Source organism: Anomalospiza imberbis, chromosome 12 (assembly GCF_031753505.1).
Source record: "Anomalospiza imberbis isolate Cuckoo-Finch-1a 21T00152 chromosome 12, ASM3175350v1, whole genome shotgun sequence".
NCBI lineage: Eukaryota > Metazoa > Chordata > Aves > Passeriformes > Viduidae > Anomalospiza > Anomalospiza imberbis.
The window spans coordinates 9,076,448-9,100,654 of record NC_089692.1 but is presented as its reverse complement, the minus strand read 5'-3'; the positions used below and the strand labels follow the sequence as shown (position 1 = coordinate 9,100,654).

General features: G+C 38.9%; 1 protein-coding gene across 2 annotated transcripts; it reads right to left on the bottom strand.

Moving 5' to 3' along the window:
* Nucleotides 1-1,362: 1,362 nt before the first annotated feature.
* Nucleotides 1,363-19,466, bottom strand: CYLD (CYLD lysine 63 deubiquitinase). 2 transcript variants are annotated; one of them, XM_068202684.1, is made up of 16 exons: nucleotides 18,806-19,466; nucleotides 17,452-17,619; nucleotides 16,339-16,444; nucleotides 15,198-15,293; nucleotides 13,940-14,056; nucleotides 12,958-13,337; nucleotides 11,371-11,536; nucleotides 10,412-10,553; nucleotides 9,782-9,904; nucleotides 8,386-8,477; nucleotides 7,233-7,299; nucleotides 5,673-5,805; nucleotides 5,157-5,265; nucleotides 4,057-4,175; nucleotides 3,230-3,446; nucleotides 1,363-1,735 (listed from the first exon to the last, which is right to left on the bottom strand). In XM_068202684.1, the coding sequence occupies exons 1-16, from the start codon at nucleotides 19,310-19,312 to the stop codon at nucleotides 1,551-1,553; spliced, it is 2,727 nt and encodes a 908-aa protein (XP_068058785.1). In that variant the 5' UTR covers nucleotides 19,313-19,466; the 3' UTR covers nucleotides 1,363-1,550. The 2 variants fall into 2 exon arrangements, with proteins under 2 accessions (XP_068058785.1, XP_068058784.1); XM_068202683.1 differs by having other exon boundaries at nucleotides 17,317-17,619; nucleotides 18,806-19,460.
* Nucleotides 19,467-24,207: the final 4,741 nt, after the last annotated feature.

Here is a 24,207-nt window from a genome sequence, read left to right as displayed (position 1 = left end):
TTAGAGCACACTTCATGCAAAGGCTAATGGAACAGATCAACCCCCTCAGCACCCCCCACTTCTCACAGATTAGTCCTTCAAGCAGCTTTCAAACCTCTCTCTACTACCCTCCATGGCAGAGTGTGTCTCAAAGAAAGATTCTAGGTTTTCCAAGAAAAACAAAGTAACTACACTTTCTACAATAAGGGATCAGTCTCTGTTGCCTTTAAAACAGTGGCTTTTTCAATGTGGCTTTTCCTCTGTTACATTTTGTTATCTCTTCCCTTCTATAGACTTGATCCCAAAAAGGAAGTTTCCACATAAAACAGTTTAAGAGTTGAAAATGTACAGTTCATATAGATGCAATTTGTACGACCAGATGTTACTGTATATATATAGTTGCATGTTTGCCAGTAGTGTAGATAGAAGTATCTAAAAGGCAACTAAAACAACAGCATGTCATTGCAAACAGGAACCAACAGACTTCAAAGTATAGTACTTTACATAAACACAGGTTTTGCAGCTTTTCAAGTTAGTTTTCATCAGGTACTTGGTATACAGTAAAACTCTGATCTACCTTTATTTATAGTTTCATCTTTCCAGGCAGAGATTTTTAATATTCTCTTTTTAATATTACTAATCCTGAAATGAAGAGTCAGGTGTGTAACATTCCCAGGCAGTAGCTTAATGTACTGTAGAAAATTCAGTTTTATTTACCAAGGACTAGAATTCACTTCAGTAACATTCCCTGAGGCAATCCATGATTTTATTGTTTTGTCCTGGAATCATTTGTGTACAGTTGCTGTTCTGTTCCAGACTGCTTTGTTTCTTTAAAAATAGACACTTAGAAAAAGACATCTGTTAACTTTCATTGCTAATTTTATATTTTAGCAATTATGTTTCCCCTTAATATCCTCTTCTTTTCCTCTCTTTCCCCTCCAAAAGTTGCAAGTTAACAACACAGCAAGTCTGTGTGCTTGATTTTTGCAGACAGGGATTCAGATCTTTAAATTAATGTTAATTTTTGAAACTGAAAAGAATGTAGTAGATAAGAGAATGTAATATGCAATCACCAGTCTAAAATTTATCTTATTCAAACTGAAGTTATTCTCTCTTTAAGAGAGACTCTATGGTGCTAAAAAGATTAAGGATGAGGAAATAGGGTGGGGGTACAGAAACACAAGAGAATCATCATCCCCATCCACAGAGATGCACTGAGCTAGAACACTGTATCCTTACATTCCCAATGGACTAAGAAGATGTATCCTGCTATAATTCCACCTTTAACATTTTAAAAGCCTGTGTACCATCAATGCACTTAAAGCTTTTAAGTTTTAGTAACTTAACTTTGTTTATAAAACAAACACACACAAGCACACTTCCTAGAGTGCAAAATGCTTAAATACTTCAGTGACAGAACTCCATATGTAGTTTTTGGAACAGTAAATCCTCTTGATGTCATAGTCAACTTCTTCCATTGCCAGCAACGGTTGCTTGAACTACCCAAAACTGCAGCAAACCCAAGAGTGGGTGACTCTGTACTGTCTCCTCAGTTCTGCAGAGATCCTGGCTCATTTGTATAAACTCATTGTTGGACTTTGATACATGCACATGTAAGCATCACAAAGCAGTCTTCGTGCACAGCCTTGGATTTTCCTGGAATCCAGTGAGTGCAATTCTTCTAGAGACATCTTCAGGTATTCACCAACTTCTGGACACGGGGTAACTTGTGGAATGTTAAAGCCATTCTGACCTCCTTTTAAACCATTAAGAAAGAAGGAGAAACAGATTAGGAGAATATCTACATATATTTGCTCTTCATAATGTACTTTTATTATGACAGCATCACCAGTTCTTGAAAACACCTTCTAAAAAACTTAAATATGCCACACTGGACTGCTGCAGGGTAAACACCTATGAGAAGTTTATTGTTCAAGAAATCACTATTAGAATCAGAATATCCTGTAGTGTTTACCAGCAAACCACACCCACACAAACACCACACAAAACCAGGGAGAACCTTGGGTTTTCATTAACACTAAAAATTCTGTGTGACTTTAGGAAAGTGACCTGAATACATAAACCACCTCACATGCACTGAATTTGTTAATAACATGATAACTGGTAAGAGCTGATGAATTTACAAACTGCGTCTGTACCGGACTTGCAAGACTAAGGCATGATTTGCTACTGGCCATTCTCATTAAAATTAGCAAATTCAAACAACACAAGTATGGACATCCTGCTGTTCCCAGCAGAGATTTTTAGCTTATGAAGAAAAGCTGAAGAAAAATATTTGCAATACTAAAATCCCCCCTAAGATCAGCAGGAGATATTTCCAGCATTCCATGTGATCTAAATTCGTGAAATAAAGTGGTTCTTTACAAACAGCAGTCATACATATTCCAAGCACTCTGAAATGAAGCTTGATTGTCTTCTGGCTGTTGTAAAAAAGTGACTTTACTTCTGTAGCAGTTTCATTTTCAACAGGAGGCAAGACTCTTCACTCCTGCCAAATTACGTTGTAACAGAGGGGTTAAAGAATATTTCATGTAAAAACTGTTACTATGTGTCTGACACTTCATCTCTTTTTCTTAGGCACCAGAATTAGAGAGTCCACATTTAAAAGGGATCTGTTTAAAAAGCAGTATCTAAGAAACCGTTTGTTTTACTGACATTTGTATTATTACAGGGTAACAATTTTCCACTGATAACTCTAAAGGGATTCAAAGGAATAGCAGAGATGTTGTAATGTGACTACTTACTTTATTCTAAAGACAGCTAGTGTAAGTCATTTAAGAAATAGTAATAAAAATATTTGTTGATATACATTTAAATAATAATATAATAAAATATTTGTTGATAATTTGTTAAATTATGCTGATAATCACATACATCAACTTAAATATAAATGGAAAGTACATTCCTGCAGTTGATTATATGAAATTGTCTCTGCCTAATTTGAAAGCATAGAAAATATATAGGGAGTCATACTAGGAAACTTCTGCAGTTACTTCTGTACCATCTAATTACTAAAGTATCCAACTGAGGTGAAATTCAGAATACACAAATCAGCAGCTGCCATGAAATCAATGTGCTAAGGTAAGGCTGAGCCAAGATCAGTATTCCAGCATAGAGTACATCAAGTTAAACTACACTAATATCCCCAAAACTTTAGGAAATAGTTGCTGAAATCTAAACTACACATACAAAATGTAAGAGAAAGTGAAGAGAGTGAACGAGAGGTTACCATCCCGATCTGCCATGCTGTCGAAGAAGAGCCAGGCGGAATCGTCCCTGCCGTACTTGACAAAGGCCACGTAGTGGCTGGTCTCGATGCACAGCACTGCAAACAGCTCCATCTTCTGTGAGGGGATGCAGCCGTGCCGCCAGTCCCAGTCTGGCAGATCCTTCGGAAGCGACAATGGATTGAATTTATGACTCTGTCTCTTGGGATGAAGATGAACCTACAATTGAAGTGATATTTCAGAAAAAAAAAACAAAAAACACCCTGTAAGATTATTTGTTTCAGTGGAAGACAAAGCAAAAAAGGACATCACTGCTGAACAGAAGATTAATGGCATTAGAGAAGGAACTGCAATAACAGCAGCTGACTAAACGTTTCTTCTATTTTTTCCCCACTAGTGTAGTTCAATATTGCCCAGAAAATTCAAATCTAAGGTCAGAAGGGAGGTCAGGTTTAATGCAACAGTTTTCTACCATGCTCAGATTTGAAAACAAGTTGTGACTGACATCTTCCTGTAATTGCCAAACAGCAAAACATAGCATTTTTGTCATGAATTTATCAACTCTAACAAGGCAGCATGAACATAAAATTAGATTTAAAACACAAGGTTACTACTTCTCCACTGTGTCCAGTCCTGGATTTGGCAGTTGCCATGCTAATACATTGCAGGAGTTCCTGATCTGTCACCAAAGGAGACATTTTACTTGGTGGGTGGCAGCTACACTGGTGCTAGTGAAGAAGTCTCACTATGCTCTTCTGCCTTTCTTTCAATTACCACAGCATTAACCATTTGGGTAAAACCCATGTGAATACCAAAACCAGGCACTTACCTGTGTATTGCACGTTTTGCAGAATTGCTTGATTTTGCCAGCAGAAATATCAGTGTCTTCATAACACTCCCTGCACTCGTACATAGCGAGCCCTCTGCAGATACGGCACTGCCTGGGAGCTGCAGTGGCAACAAAGGTATTAGTCTCCAGTCTGGGAAGGCTTTGATTTTTAACAAAAGGAATATGAAAATGAAGGACAACTATTACTTTAAATGAAGAATGACACTACATTAAAAGAAAGTTAAAATGAGATTGCTAATCAAAGAGAAATGTACCACTCTATTTAAATTCTCTTTGGTGCAATGTGGATTAAGAGAAAAACATATACGCTGGTAAGTGGCAAATCAAGATGATAAAAATCAAGTGTATGAACAAGTAAAAACAGGCTTTTAAATCACGTTAGCTCTCTCTCATCATAGTGATCTTAGCTTCTAGAGCTGTCAACACTAGCAAAAAAAAAAAAAAGAAAAAAAACATAAGCTGATGGCCAAGACAGTGAGAGGAAAGGCCATAGCAACTTCAGAGATTATTACTCTAAGGAATTTTGGCAGTTTTATTAATTCTTATCTCAAATTTAAAACCAGGTGTCCTTCCTTAGGATAATGCAATGAAAAATTCAGTGGATGACCAATGTCAGAAACATAGGTCACAAAAAGAAGTGATATAATTATGGCTAAAAAAAGGACAACCACAATATACCACAGGTGCACATCCTCATCTCAGGCTCCCTTCTAGCCTAATGAACTAATGAACAGCCATATTATTGAACCACTTTGCTGCTAATAACTCAAGTTTAAAAGCAGTCCTGAAATAAGTTCAGTTGTACAGGTACTCAAGCCTTAAATAAACGAAAAAAGAAGTTGTATTCTATATATTCTTCTGAATTTGAGCTTCTAATTGACATGAGGGTGAAAAAGCCTTCTAGCCAGTAAATTTCATTTCTCCTCAGCCTGAGCATCTCACACTATCTTGGTAAATATCTAACAGAAAAAAACCCCAACAAACCCACCCGAACAATCAGGAATACTTTCAACTATCAGGAATACTTAGTCACTCTCAGCAACTCTCTTCCATTATACAGTGCAATGTTATATACTTACTGTCTTCAAGTAAGTCTGTTATATTTAATTCCAAGGATGGAAAAATTTTATTGAACATTTTGAAGTCTTTTCCAAACCGGGGCATCTGGATAATCAGGCAAGAGGGTGCCTAGGTAAAATGCCAGAATATAATGTAATGAATTTGAGATAAATAATTATCTAACTTTGTAGACATTCTTCTAATGCTATAAATATATTCATGTTTGTTAAACTCACAGCCCACTGACAGAGGTATCTCAAAGTATTAGTCCTTAAAACAACTCAATGGCAAGAGCTAAGAAGTTTTCTTTTAGTAATTCTTTACCTAAATCACTTTGATCTGTTCAACCAAAGAATACATCTCATTAAGTGAACATTACAATATTTTTGCTCTGTAGGCATCCTTGATCACTGACATAATATTCCCATTTCCAACATGTCTGCATGTTTTTGCACCAAATCCTACTTTTCTCCCATTGCTGAATGGACAGATATTTAGATATGATCACTTCTAACAAGGCAACTGCTGTCACCAACCTCTGCAAACTTCAAGTTGCTGTTGATGAATGACCATTCCAGTAACTGCTGAATTGTTGGGACTCCAACTTTCTCATTTTTGTCCATAAAAATTTGATAGAAGTAACAGTCTTGTACTTTCTGACCTGCTGATCTAAAAACAGTTTTAAAGAAAAAACAAAAAAACAAAAAAACAGATTCTGAAGCTCTACTGTAATGATGACTGTATCTTCTAGGAAAATAACACCTACATGAAGATAGTTGACAAGACATCCTCTCTACATTGAAATATTTTGTGCTTTAAAAAAAACCCAAACAAACAACAAAGCCTGACAAAAACCAGCCCCCTGCCCCCAACAACAAAGTGCCAGGCAGTCAAGTATTAAGTTCGAATTGATTATGGAAAAATTTTAAGAAACAAAATCAGTGTAAGTTTCAGAGCACGCTTTAAAAACATATGCCTATGCATGGCTGAACTACCAACTAAGCATCTGCATCAAAAACTCCAAGAGAATAAAGCAGCTTTCATTGGAGAGACAATCAGGAGTTTCAATAATAAAATATCAAATGAAACAACACTAATTATCTTCAGTATGATGGGTTTAATAAAACGTTTCCTCTAAATCAGGGCGATATTTACACTGCTTCCTGCAGTGGAAGTCTCACACAGATGGCTAATGTTGCTAGACTTGCTCTATAGTTAGCAGAGAATTCTCCAAAAGGATAATCCAAATTCAAGGCTGTCCAGCTGTAATTGTTAAGACTCCTTCCACACCTAAACCAGCTCTGAGGCAGATTACCACATAAACTGCCAATGCAAGCCATAGGAAGCAGTCTGGAGAAACTTCTTTATACTCGCCAAAAGAAAAAAAAAAAAAGGGAAAACCCCCTTTCTATTAAATACACACATTCCTACCAAAAAACAATTATCCTCTGCAAAAAACAAGAGCCACAAAACCACAACACATCTTGTATACCTAGGTAGAGGGACACAGGATTGAGCTACCAATTTAAGTATGTTTTGAGGTCAATGTCCAAAACATAGTCAAGTATCAAGTACCAATGTTTTCAGATAGTGTTTCTGTTAAATAAACATAACTGATATATTTGTGAGGAGATCTTCACATGAGCAATTCAACTTCCTCTGGAAGTACAAAAGAAAGGATATAAAAGACAGTGCTCAGGTTGAAGAAATAGTGTTTGCTACTATAGAGAAAAAACATACAGGACTGACTAGCCTCTAACAGCAAAAGAAAACCATTAGTTTGGAGCTGTTTCATCTCACCATCAGAAGTTCCAGGGAACTTTCATCAAATTTGCTATAAACTGTAACCTACTCCCATCCCAGGAGCATTTAAGCCAATGTTGCTGTTTAGAGTATTCAGGTGTTGAGAGGATTCTAAAAGCATGATGCTCAGTGTTACCACTACTAAGAAGAAAGGAGACTTCTGAATTGCCCTTGAGGAGCTCAGGTATGTGCACAAACTTTGCTGCTGAAAGCTGAATGGTGGAAGGTAAGTTTTGCTCTGTGTACAGCACAGATACAACGAAGCCCTTAAAGGCCAAAGAAATAAGATTCACCTTATTTTCAACAGTGGTTCAACTCTTAGAATATGGTGAAATAAAATATTCAAAAATTCTTCTGGATCTGGAGGTAGGAGAGAAAAAAGGTTTTGTTAGCATGCAAAACCAGATACATTATTCAAGACTCATTGAAAGTGAAGGTTTTCAAAATTTTCATAGGAAAGAAGTAACAGTGAATTTTTACAGCTTTATTACCCCAATAAGATTATGACAAGCTATGAATATTTTCATGAAAAATCTCTATTTATTCTTTTAGTGTTAAATGGCCCTAATAAAAGGTACAGGCTCAACAGGGTAACAGAGTTTTCCAGTAAAGTTAAAAAAGATGCTCTGTATTTTAGAGGAATCATTTAGCACCACACAACTTTTCCAGGAGAAATAAAAGCTTTCAAAAGGAAACAGTGAATCTGCAGAGAGCCAGTGAGGAGCAGTGACAATAACACAAAACCCAAGTCCCAAGTTCATCTAAATTAGAGACTGAGTTCTCTAACCAAGAATGCAGCCAACAGCACTTTCCAGAGGGCTCTTCTCCCCCACCACAGTTTGCTGGAATATTTCTCTCCCTGCCACTAACTGCAGTAAATACTGGTTCCAGCATTCAGTAGTTACAAAGAAAGTAGTATTCTCTTGAACAAAAGCAAAACAGTTATATAATACAATGCTAATTAATCAATATATACAGCAGAAAATCAAAAAGTTGGGAACTGATTTTTCTAACATGATTTGAACATTTTATTCCTTAAAGTACTACATAACCGTTGTAACAATGAAATGTTGTAGTGAAGAAGTTTATGCCTCAGGGATGAAAGTGACAATTTGAAAGAGGACAAACACCCCAGCCTTATCAGTCTCCTCCACTAGCTGCTAGAAGGGAGTTCCAGGGGCACAGGAAGGCACTAAAAGAAATCCAGGCAGTGGAAGACTCCAGAAATTGTTCAGCTGGGGTTCCTTACAAATTCTTCAGCTGGGGTTCCGAGGAAGCAGAAAAGACCTTTCTAGCAGCCAATGGTCACTGAGACCTCTGCTTGAGACACTACTGCCACAGAAAAATATTTGGTGTTTTGTTCTGGTATAATTATGTAGCAAGGTTCCTCAGTTCATTCTTATTAATTGTTCTAAGTCTCAAAGAAAAGCAAACTTCCCCCATTACCTTTTTCCTCTGAAGTGAATCCTGATGCAGCTTCAACTTTTTCAAGTATTTTCCTCAGTTTCATTATTTTTGTAGCACATACATATCCATATCTACAATAAGTGGGTTTAATAAGCTATTAGTTTTTGAACAAATCATTAGTTAGCTTATTGGTTTTAATAAGCTATTAGTTTTTGAACAAATCAGAAAAAAAAAATCACTTAAAAACTGAAATATAGGTTCTCAAGTCCTTCCTTAACTGCATACAGTATTTCTTCAAAACTACATACTGATTTCTCATATTTAATCTGACACCCAGTTTTCTTAATGTAGTATAAATTTAATGTAGTGCTCAATGTTCTTTTACAATCTTTAAGAGCAGTTTTAATTATCAACTTACCAGGACAGCTATTTTCAGATTTGCCAGTTAATTACTTTTGATTTATTTTCACTCTAATTTGCACAGTTTAACACATAATCTCAGAATGTCACATAATAACAGCACTGTGGGAGTTTTTAACAAAAAAAAAATTCATTCTTTGAGAAAAAAGACACAGAGCTGTACTGCTGACCTAAGAAGCTGCGGCTTTGAGCATTCAGTCTTTTCCCCTAAAGTTTTTAAGCATGACCAAAGGACAGCAAGACATTCAGCCACCTGAGATTTCTGCTCTCAGTGTGCATCCTGCTATCCTACCTGTTCCACAGACCTGGGAACACACCAGGCCAAGCACACACTCCCTGATAAGAACAAGGCTTCAGGGGCCAACATTTTTATTTATCAAAATAAAAACTTTGTCAGAAATTGTTCAGTGACAGCCCATAGAATTTTGGAACAACAACTGTATTATTCACATGTTTGAAAAAAATTAAGCTTAAGAACAACTTTCCATGGAGATTTTTGTTGCAGCTCCTTTACTCACTGTGCCTGAGAAATTACAAAGGTCATATTAAGTTTTTTTAATAAAAGCATTTTGGCCACTTGCAGACCACATGTAAAAAGTAATGAAACTTCTAATGCCCTGCTAAGTCTATCAAATTGTGAAACTCCATATAAGATAACCCAAATAATTTTCTTGTCAAGTACAATAGCATTAAAAACATGCAAAGATGAATGCTGCGAACAAACATAACTTGTATTTAGCAATACTTTAGTATTCACACTTGTACAATTTTTAAAATAGCTTCATGCTGATCCTTTTTCAAGTAAGAAAGTAGTGAAAATATTTCTCATCAAACAATTAATAACTCTTTCCAGTTATCACTGATTAAATTTGCTATGAAGAAAAAGTAAAAATACTTAAAAAATACACTAAGTAGCGGCAGGTAACCAAACTTCTCAGATTTGCAGTAGGAATGCAAACACTGTAGGATTCTCTAATTCATGTTAGACTAGAGACCAGTTTTTGTCTTTACTTACATTCTCAGAGGATTCACAATCTCTGTCCGCAGCAGCTCCTGAGTCTCACTATAATACTCTACATCATTCATTTCTTTAGGTCTGAGTAGCACAGTGTCCAAAACAGAGCTAAAAGAAAACAGGCTACAAAGAAAAAAGGAAAAGGAAGGTTGTTTTGACCATTCAGATGCCTGAGCAACATAAGACAAACCAAGCAAAGCCACAGAAGAATTAAAGAACTAAAACTAAACAAACTCAAAAAGAGACAGTCATGGACAGGGGACACAGCTGCACTGAATCACAAAGTCCACTCCAACCCAGTATCCTTTCTGCAGCAAAGTACAGAACCAGTTGCCCAGGAGGATTCTGCAAAGAAGCTGTGAGAGGCATTTCCCTCCCTCCACCCCCTGGCCTGTGTCCTCCTTATTCTTCAACCATTTAGAGGCCAAGGACTCCCTCCATCTAAACAAGCACATCCATAAGGGCCAGTCCAGTTTGGACACGACCAGCACTTCACTGCTCGCACTGGAGAGCAAGGGACTGCAGCACAGGACACTGGGAGCTGCACAGGAATACACACAGTCACTCAAGCAAAGAGCACATGTTCTCCATGTCTAGCAAGGGATGCCACTATACAAATTATGAACTTACCAGAATAAGGTGGAGTCTAAGTAACAGGAGTTGTAATGACCCTGGATACCTTTCTTCTTTCCAATCATTGTCTCTAAACCTTCTTTTTCCATTTTTGGAGGAGTGTTTTCTTCTACCACTTCACTTAAGTAACCTCCAAAGGCTGAAATTTTTTTTTTCAAAAGACACTTTAAAGCCTCAAATTTAATTCCCCTTGAGATTTTCCTAGTAATATTCTATAGCTAAGTTGCTGCCTTAGTGTAAGCATTCCTTCTCTGGACTGGAATAGCACTTCATTATAGCTGAGACTCACTGTCTTCCAGACAGGGAACAAGGCCTTACATTCCACACTAGTGTGCTTCAGAAAGCCTGCAGCACTGAATTAATTTTATCCAGCAGGAATGAAGTTCTCTTTTCATTACAAATGCCCAGTTCACACTATCTTACAAGTATCAGACACTTCTCTCTGCTGTTGTCCCAGACAATACAACGTGACCCAAGAAATCTAAAATACTTGAAGTTACAGAAAAAAAAAAGTTTTTCACCACTAACTTCCATCACAAACATACATGCATTTCTTTGTTAATATTTAGAGACTAAAATAATTTGATGTTATAGATTATAGAAAAATAACTGCCTTTATTTCTGTTAATGCAATCATACAGTGCCAGAGTTAAAAATACCATTTTCAGCAAGATAGTTTTACAACTTCTAAAGTAAAAAGTGTACAGCATAAAAAATTCCCATAATTTTATGACATTCCTTTAAATATATAACATTTTCTTGTTCTAAAGTGTAAAAGAATAATTCAATAATCACTGTATTCTGTACAGGCTGATCTGCTATTCATTAATCTCAATTAAGTAATACCTCTACAGATTTCCAAGTGCCCAATAAAAGAACTTATTGCAGGAATGCATGAAAGCAAAGCCCTGGCCAGTTCCCAGCTGATAAACAAGAAATAAGCAGAAGGTTGGTACCTAGAGAGTTGCAGCGCTCGATCTGGTTGGAAACGGGCTGGAGTGAGGCAAACCTGGAATCTGGCCTGCAGCTTTTGAGTTTAACAAAAAGAGCTTTCTTTGGAGCACACGTGAAGTATCGAGTTCCTTTAAATGTCCCATCCGTGCAGCCTGCACATTCATCTTCCTGCAAATTCAAGTGAGAATTCACTGTTTTTCTTATTTCTACAATTCTGCAGTAAGACATTTGATAAAGTACCTACCCATAAGTCACCCTTCTGCTACTCTGAAGCATGATACACACTTGTTTCTGCAATTTAGTATCCAAAGCCTCAACAGAGCTGTTGTTTGACTGGATTTATTGAGAAAATTAAGACTTGCATGTTTATTTCTTTCTTCATGCTTAAACTTTCACTACATCCAAAATAAAGCAAAAATTCCAGCAAAAGCAGCATGGGGGAGGGTAGGAGGAGAGAGTGTGTATTTAACTTGGTCCAGATTCCTTCTGTAGTTAGAAACAGCACTTTATACCACTTAATTAAAATCATTGAGCATGGGGTAGTGTGAATAATTTCAGCATGATTTGGCTGCACAAGAAAATGCCTGCTTCGAAACACATAAAATGTACATCAAGAAGAGACAACACAAGCTAGGAGTGAACAACAACAAGCTGTTATCTTTGAGAACAGGATTTAAGATACATTGTCAGCTTACTAACAACAGCTAGGCTTTAATGCAGAAATGCACGAGTGGCACCCAGGTTAATGCATGACAACCCAAGGAGCAGGCTCAGAATGCCTGCGGCAAGCTATGGCTTCAACTTCACTCAAAACACCCACAAGGATCAGAACTTCTTTGTAACAGCTGGAATTCCAGTCACATTCTCACATACTTTGCTTGTGTTTTACATAATTTTACACTGCTTTATGTAATATTTTATTGAACATTATCCCAAAATAAAGAACCCCATCTCCCTAACTGTGTACACATTAATTTAACCAGTACGCCATCACAACCTTGGCAGCAGCTGCCACAGAGGGAATGTCAGTACACAACAGCAATTCATGTTTGAGGCAACTGTGGGTTTTTTTTTTTTCACAAAGGGCCCACAGAAATACATAAAGCACATGGCTGTCAAATCAACAATATCACTACTGTCAATTATCAAAATCAGCCTTACAGCTCTGACAGTCGTCACTCTGCCTGTTCACTGATATGCAAACAACAAACAAAAATTATATTCAAAAAAGACTACTACAGCTAGAGAATTTTATATAAATTTCCACTTAAAGGAGGTTTAAATTTCATTTTTCAATTACAATCTCCATAATGCAAGCAAAGAACACTCCTTTAAAGCAAGGAATTGATCAGTCCTACAAAATCCTTTGCCCACTGTGATACAAACACATCTCAGAGCCTACTAACAGGGTAAGGTGTAAGGCAGCCATGAAAGTCAGAGCTTATCAAAGAACTTAGCAGTAAGGATACCACTTGGCAACCTGTTTGGGCAAATCCCCCAGACTGGCTGCTTTTGCAGCATATACAGGCACCAGCTATGAGAAACAAAACTAGTAATTACCATTAATGTGAACTAGAATTTGTATTTACCAGTTCCAGTCCTGCTAATACTTCATTTACTCCAGGGGGCTGGCCAATCCAGCGGATTACTCCATAGAAAGGAGGATTTTCTTTAACTTCAGCCAAGGAACCTGCTTCAAGACCATGTGAGTTTCCAATTGGGCTTGCTGTTGATGGACTCTCCTGGGTAGCTGTAGTATTCACATCACCCATGACGGACTGAACAGATAAAGAGAGAGGACTATGTCCAATAGTACCATTAGTACTTGTTGTTTTTGTCAAGCTGAAGGGGAGGGAGTGAAATCTGTTTTCTGTAGACACAGAGTTTGTTAAAGGTGGCTGCAGTGGTGGTGAAGAATGCCCAAATCCAGGAGATGAATCAGTAAGTGACTTTGAAGGGTCTTCAGCAGCTGTTAAAATCAAAATCAAGATGTTAGTAAGTGTTGGGGTTTTTTCCCCTTGTATTAAAAAAGGGAAGACTTGGCTCTCAAACCAGCAACATCTGATGTAACAGGTGGGAAGCACTAACAGCTGGGGACATTTAGGAAGAAAAAATCCACATATACTTAGATAATTTCCCTGCTCCTACTTCCAGACTGATTAGCTGGCAAGGCAGAATATTACAGTTCCCTTGGATCTATAACACAGCTACAAAGACAGGGAAAATGCAATTACTGTGTACACTCAGTTACAAGGAATACTTCATGTCTTCCACCCCAGCCTCAGTTTTTATTTCACCTGTGAGACAGGTGCATTCCCACAGAGCCGCAAAAGAATTGCCAAGAACATCATCTCCTACATGCAGAATAAAACCACAGGTCACACCAAGACAGAGGACATTTTCACAGGGGTTTCAAGATGCTTTTATATGTACTATGTATTCCACTACGCCAACACAGTCCAACTGTTTTACATTTAATCTCATCCTTGTTTTATTTGAAGAACATAATAAACTCTAGTTTTGTTTCGTGGGTTTTTTAAATAGATACATAAAAAACTACCCTCTCTTTACCTTCATCAATATACCATGGGGATTTTGTTTTTGTTTGAGGCTGAGAGTCAACTGATGAGCCATTTAATGTGTAGAATACTTCAGATCTGCTTCTATTTCCAGGTTCAGAGGTAGATCCTGGAAAACAACATTTTATTGAAGAGATTAATCCCTATTTACAAAAGGCCACCTACACTCTTATTTCATAATATAAACTTGTTACTACACTTTCAAGAAGACACAACTGCCTTTCCACAAAGGAGCAAACACAGGCTAACACAGTTCTAAGCTTACAATAAGGTAGAAGTCTACCCCAAACCAGCACACACTGAGCTGAAATCTCAAGTCACCAAGCTGAAAACATGGCAGAAAATACCTCTCAAGAGCAAATTTTTCATGACTATAAATTATAGATAGAAGAAGGTATTTGCAATACAGTTGGTTTTAAAGTACCAAAATTTCACAGTAAGCAAATAAATTACCGATCCAGTTCCAAATTTATAACTTGTGCCAACATATAATCACAGTTACTACAGTGAAGATCACCTCTGGCAGCATCCAATGCCAGGTAAAATGACAGCTTACAGAATATACCGTCATTAGTATTTTACTATGCTATGTAGCCACCAGTAAAATCAAATGACACTGAATTTTGATTTCTGCCTTAAAAAAAAAATTGAAAAACGTTATAAATTGCTTCTCTTTCAATTTGTTGTTTTTTTGTTTTTTTTTTTTTTTTCCTCTCCGCAGGAGGGTTTTCAGACCTGAACAAAAACAAAGTAAAGGAAGTTTATATTTTGTGAATTCAATTCTGGTTTTGAATCACAGCAAAATTAATACTGTCACTATTAAGTAGATCTGCTCCTGAGCTAAAAATTTTGAAGTTACTAGTTCTGCAAAACAATAAACACGCACCACACTCTCCGAGAAACAGAATGCAGCCCTGACCTGGTAATAGTAGACAAGTAGGTAATATGGTCGAGAATTTTTGCTAAACCTCAAACTCTTTTTCATGAAAATTAAGGCAGTTTGGGCAATCTTAATTTAAACTGTCTACCATCTCTGTAATGATTAAATTCATACTAATACTCCAGAGAAATTTAACTTTAAAGTACAGTTGGACTTGATGATCTCAAAGACCTCTGCCAACCTTGGTGATTCTGTGAACTTGACACATAACTGAAGTAATACATCAACTGAGAGAAAAGACAATACTTATTTGCAAGCAACAAAATTTTGTAATCTTACAAAAGTAAAGAAAATCCCTTCCCATACTTACCTATAGCCTTTGGCTTACTATGATTGAACAAGCCTTTGTCACCACTTCTTGAGGTATAGGCAAGCTTGGGAGGTCTCCTGTCCTGTGACACAGTCTCTAAGACATGGCACATGAAGAGAGTATTAGCTTCCCTTTGCTATGTTTTCACTGTGTTACACAAAGCTCACCTCAAAACGTAACTGAACAAAGCTCTGCCATCACAAGCTTTAACACTGAGAAGAACAAAGCCTTGTTTGGCACATGAACAACACTTTATGTGTATAGAATCTGCTTTTATCACATCAGCAATTGCTTACTGCAAAGTCTACCATTACTTCTTGAACACATCAAATAGGTTGTCTTCACATCCTTTATGTGTGTGTTTCCATTACAGGAAACAGATACAAGAAATTTTAAGCTTTTTTCTACAAATACGTATACAATAAATACTCTTTTCAAGAAATAGAGAAGTCCCTGTGAATTCGCCAGAGAAGAGCAGAAAATGCATGCAAAAACATGCATATCAACTAAATCAGCAAGTAGGAGGCAGACATAGGAAAAGTCAGTCAAACTGAAGTGTGAGAGCAACAATTACAGACTACAGACTCATTAGAACCTGCCTAGAGATAGTGCCCAAACAAAAGTCTCATACAAACTTTTCTTTCTTCAGAAAAGGAATCAAGGAACTGTAGTTGTTACAAGTTAACACTATTCAGTGAATTACTGCAGTGAATTTTTCCACAGTCTTGACAGGCATTTCCAAGTACTTATTCCCAGAATGCATATATAATTCTGTCAACACCTTTCAAGCACAGAACAGCTTTCTGATCAAGATATTTGAACCCCTGGAGTAAACTGAACAACAGTCCATAGAAAAGATTCCCACTACAGACACTCACATATTCATGAAGATTACACACTGCATAGAATTGTAAATACTATACAATTTGACAGGAATTTTGTTCAGTATTAAAGCTTTTCTACTAGTGAGACTGTAACCAAAAGGAGGGCAATACTGAAGAGAAATATAACAGAGAAGGTAATTCAAGGGAATTTAGGAAATTAATTCTGCAGTATTGTTTTAATCATGTCAGTGTGCCTAGGTGGAGGATGTCCTAGATGTTATCAAAGTCTGCCTTCTGGTTAAAAAAGCAGGGCATACCTGGAATAACATCATTGATATGCAAAAGAAGTGTACTTTCAACACTTGCAAAACTGCACAGCTGTATTCCGTTATATCTTCCATCCCAGTTTCCTATCGGATTATCCTAAAAATAGAAAAACACATTACATGTATCCCAAAAGAAGATTTACATCATACTGAGTACACTCATGCATCTTTAAGAATATAAAAAATAGGAAAGTGAAACATTTGACAACATCTACTTTTTCCTGCAACTAATTTTGTATTTAGAATAGCCAAACATTACTCTCTTTAAAGGCAAAAGCCTAAAACATTATCTCTTGAGAAACAGCTTCTACTTTAACAAGCATTTTTCTTCTAAAAAACATTTTTGATAAACAAGCTAGAGCAATTCCAGCACATTTTTAGGAAACAGGTAATGCAACCAAGAAAATGGAAGCATCTAACCTACAAAACCAGAACAATCTTGAACTACCAAAAATTTTAAAGCTGTTCATTTTAAAAAATTCATGTTACTAGAAATAATTTTTCATTACAAGCTTCACATTCTCTTGAACGATCAACTTTTTCCTTGAAACCCACACTTTTAAGGTAGAACAAAGTCAAACAAAACAGTTACATGAAAAAAAAGCTTTTAAAAATGGCTAACAAAAGAAAAAGACATCCAGCCTACTTTTTTAACAGGCAGAACAAAGCCAGTCTCACAAGACAAACACTTGACTCCATGACTAACACCTAACATGGCAAGTAGCTCAGTGGAGGCTCCTCAGAGTAAGCAGAGTATTTCACCTGAACTCTTTAGCATCAAATACGACATCATTTACCTGATGCCAAGAAACAATCACCACCAAGGGCATCTTTGAACACAGTGTTTATTTCCCATTTTAGGTCAGCCTCCGCTGAAGTAGCTTGTGGATAATGTTTCTTCTTCTACGTGCATGTCATTCACTAGCTAACACACATGCAGAAGTTATTAAAGTCAGATTATTTTCTTACCATGTCCACTCCAACAACGTATCCTAAACTTTCGTTTCCTGGTAAGACATCACAGAATATAACTGTGCCATACTCTATACTCTCTCCTATCTTCAGAGAAACCCTGGAGTTGATCTCCAGAGGAGGAAGTTCTACCTGCATTGCGTCAACTGGAGCTGCATAGTCACTTTCCAGTTCATTGTCATCATCTTCCACCAGCTCCAGTTTGTCCAAAGCAACAAAAACCCCACAATCTTCATCACATCTGAAAAGCTGCTTGCCTTGGTACTGTCCATCAGTAAAGCCCTGACCACGACCTTCTTCCTAAGTGTTGGAGGAGGAAAAAAGAGTTAAAAAACCAAATCATGTATTTTGTGAAAAACAGACTTCTAAAAAAGCAGTAAGATAATCCACTATTTTGGATAAATTGCACTAAGAATTTGCCTGATGCACTATCGTTATTGAGAAAATTCTGTTGTCAGAATCTGTGGCAAATATACAAACTGTCTATCTTCAGGGAATAAAGAGCAAGATGTCACTAGATTAGAGAGTAGCTGCAGGCAGAAGCCTTTACAGTCAGAGAAGCATGTTTTCTTCAGGTGCAAATTTTGCTTCAATCATCAAATTTCTGACATATCAAGAAAAGACTACTTCATACTAGACATAATGTTAAGCATTCAAAATTCCACTTAAATGCCATATAAAGTGAGATGATTTTCAGAAACACTTGGGCCTGATATTCCCTGAGGTTCTCAGTGGGAATTACAAAGAGTTCAGGAGAAGTTTAAAGAGTACTTTGAAAAATAGACTTCTACAACGGGAGAACTCTCCTGAACCTAATTCTTCAATAGCTTCCGGCTGGCATTAATTTTGCAGAAATATCTCACAAGGAGCACAGAACAGATAGATTCTCTATTTTAACTAGTTGCCATTGGACTTTTAAGGATCTACAAAAACAGCAGGCCTAAAGTCTAACCCTGCATTTACAGACTGTATCCTGACACAGGCAAACCAAGTACTCAACAGAAATCTGAGAGTCAGATATTCACCATGATAGGACTGTAAATATTTTTGCCCAGAGAAGTTGTGGATGCCTCATCCATGACAGTGCTTAAGGCCAGGATAGATGGAGCTCTAGGCAACCTGGTCTAGTGGAAGGTGTCCCTGACCTAAGAAGGGGTTTGGAACTAGATGATATTTAAGGTCTTTTCCAAGCCAAACCATTCCATGATTCCATGAATTAAATTCTTCTGGGCTGGAAGACTCAGAGTATGTTCAAGTCTTTCTGCCAGCCCATGCACATCAAGCTTCACTTAAGATGGAGATTACAAAGCTGATGTGATATGACACATTCACATAAAAGTATTTATGAGAAGACTGAAGGTAATGGATTTTAGGGGTAATAAGCTTCTAGAAAAGAAATAAAATTAGGACTTCCTCTTTATACTGAAGACATATTTAACTCACCTCATAAAGTGTATTGGATACCAGCCCTTAGCAAGTAACTTACCAGCAACTCTACTCCAAAGTATATCCCTGTTAGGGACCTTTCTTGCATTAAGGGTCCCCTGAAGCGAACAACTCCAGGATACTTCTCATCCCCTGATCTCAGCTGTACTCTAACAGGTGAGCCAATATCTATCTGGACTCCTTTAGCTAACCTGCTCTTGCTCTTAAACAAACTGTATCTCTCCTCACAGTTAGTAATAGCCAGAAGCAACTCAGCTAGTTTTTCATTTATTTCTATAACATCCTTCTCATCCACAAACAAGATTGCATGAGGTTGTTCCAGAATCTTTAATCCAATCTGCAGTTTCTTGCCTTTACATGGAATATTTCTGGAGTGTGCCACAGAAGAACGGTCTTGAAAAAACTGCCCAATGCTACCTTTGGGCACTTTCAAGAGCTTTTGAGTCTGCTTGTCTATGACACTGCATTCTTGGAGAAGCAAGTAAAAGATCCGCTCTTCCCAATAGGATGAACTTGCTTTTTCTTGACTCCATAAGCCTGAATTCATTGTGATTAAAACTTTGAAAGCTGAACAGAAGTCTTCAAGAAAAATAAGCTCTTGATTTATGTGCAGTGATCTTTCCAAATACTACTGGAGGGTCCAATCTTTGAGAAACAATGCAAAACTCATTTTGCAAAGAAACACATTCAGAGCAGGAAGCCTAGAATAAAAAGAAAAGAAAAAAAGACAAATTTGAATTGGATAAGCACAGCTAGCCTTAAGTAAAACATAAAACAATTTAAATCTGTGACCAGACTCATTCCTCATACAGATCAGAGTTCAGCAAAAGGCAAGGCAGTAACTGCAGTCCCAGAACAGCCACTGTACTGCTGATCAGACCCATTTACCCATTTCTGCTCCTTACTGCAGTGCATTTGATTTCCTTCTTTAGTTCCTTGAAAGGAAAGGGTTGTGGAAAAGATGTATTGAAATGCAGAAAACAAAGAAAACACACATAAGTGAAAGCAAAAAAGAAAACATAAGTGCAAACGAACATAAACAAACAACCTGCTCTAGTTTACAAACAATATTTTAATGAAACTTTCCACTATAAAGCTCTTTTCCCATGCTTAGTGACTACTTATTTCTGACAAAGTGTACTGCATCTGTCATTCTGCATAACATTTTGATTTAGTGAAGCAGAAAATTGTGTTGACAAAATAGAGCAGCACAAAATGGGAACTTTAATAACTTATAACAGCCTTTTCTTTAATAGAAATGGACAGTTCCAGTAATATACAATATATGAAAACCAAATTGTGTGGGCATTGCAAAATGCAGTTCTCAGAAAAAAATGGAGGCTCTTATTTTTATCATTCTAGAAAGATAATTCACTTCAACAAAGTAAGAAATACATCATGGTTATTAAAATACCATGGAGCAAACACCTTAAATATCATTTTTAGAACTACAGTTCACAACCAATAAAGTGAAAAAGAACTATTTGAAAATACTTCTTTGAGCAAATGGGTTTTTAGTTTTGATCATAGTGGATACATGAAGAAAGATCTGCAGTACCTTAGCAAAATTTGTTCTTCTAAAGATGACAGCAAAGGGCAGTGTACAAGTTCAGAATGTATTGTCATGTAAATGTTCCTGTTCCCCATCTGTGATGCCACAGTTTAATTCAGTTAAAGGACAATCTCAATGACTATTTATACCCAAAGGCAAATAATCATTGTCCTTGTGCCTAGGTATCCTATTTCTCCACAGCTTTTCTCTGATGGCATTCAAATACCACAAAATCTATTGCTATTTCTCCTACCTTGCTTGACCCCAGTTTCAGAAGCTATTGGAAAGCAATGAAATCCAGCAGTCCTGTAATTGCTTCCCTAATCTTTTTAAACAGAGAGAGTATTTAACAAAACTCTTTCCCCAAAGAAAAGCAGTAACTACAGACAACCTGAAACTTGGGCAAAGCCTCATCTTTCAGTCCCTAGGAACTCACAGATTGCTGTGCTGCCTTGGTGAGGCTCTTGTGCCACGCAGAGACTGACACGTGGATGTCAGTGTCACACCTCCACACTGCTGCAGCAGCTCACAGGAGTTCTGTGCCTTAAGGAGTTTCCATCTGCCAGGTAACTAACACCCGAGGGGCAGGATCCAGGCACTTCCAGACCTCACTGAAGGGAAGTCTTATAGGCCATCCACATGTTTCCAAGTTAAAAAATATTTTTCCTCACTTTCCTCTGATACACATAAATGGACTTTAATGTTTGCTTATGACTAACAAAAAAGTAGTGTGAGCATGGGATTGAAATAGTTTATGTGAAAACTGATGAAGAACACAGCAAGATTCCTGCCCCACATGGAAACATGACTAAATGACCATTAGTTTTTTTTAAGTCTACTCAGATAGTAAAATAAGAGTTTCATACCAGTTCTGAGTAGTTTTCTCCCTTTATTTTTCTCACACAATGGGGAAAAAAATAGCTCCATTTTATGTTCTCAAAAACATTTATGTTCTTTCAAGAGCTGACACACTTCACTTTCCTTTTTCTCAATCTCCAGCAGACTGCAAACAAGTATCTCCAACATTACAGGGATACTGATTTTTCCTACTTCATTTACAGAAATAATTCATTTAATTTTACTAAGTATGCATGGAAATAATATATTAAAAGAGAAAATCTGTTCAGCAGCTTAAAAAAGATTGATTTTTTTTTTAATAAGCTTTATCATATCTATTTTTAATAAGTATATCTTGTTTGCAAGTCCATTGCTTAGTCCATTGCTTCAACAATACAATCTTCACATGTTTAATAGTAAAGAATTCAGTCTGAAAACTTGTCAACAGCTGCATTTAGATTTTATAATAACTTTATGTGGTGTGTGGTCAGTCTTTCAAAGCCCTAATCACCCACAGAAATGATATTAAAACCCCTGGCTATAGTACCAAAAGGCTTGCTTTTATTAAAGAGTTCACTATCACTACATAAAATGCCTTCCTTTAAAAACTTATCTACAACCACTGTCCCATACAGCTTTAAGAGTCAAATGCCCTTCTTTTAAAATAATACAAGTCATAAATTAGTAATTTAAGCGTACAGAAAAGCTTGTTAAAAGGACATTAAGTTTTGGCAATGTATCAAAAATACATTTACATACACCACTGATTTTAGGATTATTCTTGCAGCCATTTTCCATGGAATTCTGTGAGTAAAGAGAAATCTTTGTTGAACAAGCAGCGTAGTCATAGCAGACTATGACCAGAACAAATTATTAGACCACTGTATGATTAACTTGGGAACCAAGCAACTTAATCCTTACCACAAAGTCACACCACACAACACACCAGCAGCTACAAGACTTGTGCAAACCCAAGAGCACTTGACCACCAACAGGAAAAATTTAAGTGTCAGAGCCTGTTCAGCTGCATCCTTCTATTCCATCCACTACCTGATTTTTTTCATGCTCAAAAGACTTTGGGGAGGAACAGGCAAAACACAATTATGACTGCAACACTACATACTTTGGAAGAAAAAAAAAATTTTAAAATTGCCAGGGGTGGGCCATAAGCTACCTAACTTCAAAGTTTCCCTAATTTCCTTTATTCCTCAGTTGTGAGTCACTGTTGTCACTACAGAGACATCTCATCAGAATAACAGTTTGCTCTGAAATTCAAGAACTCTGTTTCTACCCTGCAGGAGCCTTAGATGAACTATATTAAGATGTTTAAATCAGCTATCAGGTTTCAGAATGAACACACATCCGTGGCTCTGATCCAGAGTATAAAATAAAAAGGCTACAATAAACTGTACAGTTTCTTTTAAAAAAATGACACTTTAATACCAAAAATAATTAAACCAGCTGAGATGCAAAGTTCTGTTCTTCAACAGCCCAAAACCAATTTTCATGGAAAGGTTAAAACTAGGAGCGAGGAAATTTAGTTGCAGCTCAGTGTACAGAATTACCTGTCCGCTATACAAGCCACGAGTGGAAGAAATAGAAACTGTTTCTCAAAACAGTGATGGAAACAACGTAATACAAAGATGTTCATACTGGTAGCAGGATTCCTAAAGGAAAATGCACCTGCAGTTGTGTCCAGCGTTATAAATCTGACACAAATAATCCCCGTGAGAGGAAGAAGAGGCTTCATTCTCAAAGGCCAGAATGCTGTGGCGTTATGAGATTTACCAATACAGCCGCTCTGCAGACAACTCGCGGCCAGTCCTGCCCAAAAAATGAAATATGTGTGCTCAGATTCCGAAATGATACCGAATATCGTATTCCACCGGTTCTCTCACGGAGTGTTTTACGGTAAGGCACGTCCGTGCGACCCAGCAGGCTCCGTGCAAGGCTCAGCTCTGGAGCATAACGATCCTCCCCGCCCAGACCTGAGCATCATCTCTGCTCCGCGGGCGGCTCCGCGCAGGACGGGGAAGGAAAGTCCCGAACACTTCTGGAGCGGCCAGCGCGCAGCTCGGGGAGCGAGGCTGAAGTGGCGGAAAGGCCCAGCAGGGCCCGCCAAGAGCGGAGCCGCCGCCACCCCCGGCCTAGCCCGGCCCCGCCGCTGGGCCCGGCTCTCCCAACACCGCAGGGGCGGCGGCGGCGGCCCGAGGCGATCGCCCGCGGCACCGGCCGGAGCGCGGCCTGAGCAGGCGGCCGCGCCCCTGCCTGACGGCGCCGAGCGACGTCCCGCGGCCGCGCCCGGCCCCGCTCGCTCCTCACCTCCTCCTGCCCGGCCCGGGCTGGGCCTGCCGCCCGCCCGCGGGTCCGTCCCGGCGCCCTCACGCGCCCGACGCGCCGGCCCGGCCCTCTCCGCTCTGCCCCATCGCCGCCGCGGCCGCGCAGCGAGCGCCCGCACACCCGCCCCTGCTGCCCCGGCGGACCCGCCCCCCAGCCAATCACAGCGCGCCGGCGCCACCACTGCGCAGCGCTATTGGCTGCAAGCGCCGCCAGTCACCGCGGATTCGGGGGTTTCCAGCGCATCGCGCTTGTATGAGCCGCAGGGAGGGGGTGGAGGGCGCAACACTCCCCGCGGGGGGCGCTGATTGGTCGCGCAGGGTGAGGAGGCGGGACTTCTGGCACTCCGGAGGCGCTGATTGGATAGCGCGCGCGTGCCCCCAGCGGCGGGGCGGGCACTGCGCGCCCGTGTAGGTGCGGTCCCGGTCCCGGTCCCGGTCCCGAGCCGGGGCGGCGCTGCCTGAGGGCTCCGCGGCCTCGGGCTCCGGTGCTCGATGCCGCTCTGCCCCGACCAAGCCCGCCCTGGGAAGGAACACGCCCGCGTCCAGCGCCGGGCCCTGAGCCGGAGTCGCCGGTCGTTGTCCCCGGTGCGCGCAGCACGTGGGACGGGACAGACGCTCCTCGGGAGGCGGCAGAGACATGGCGGGGCAGTCAGGAACCTCCCCGGGCCGGGAGCCCAGCTCCCGGCGCGATTAACCCGACGGGGGTAATTACCC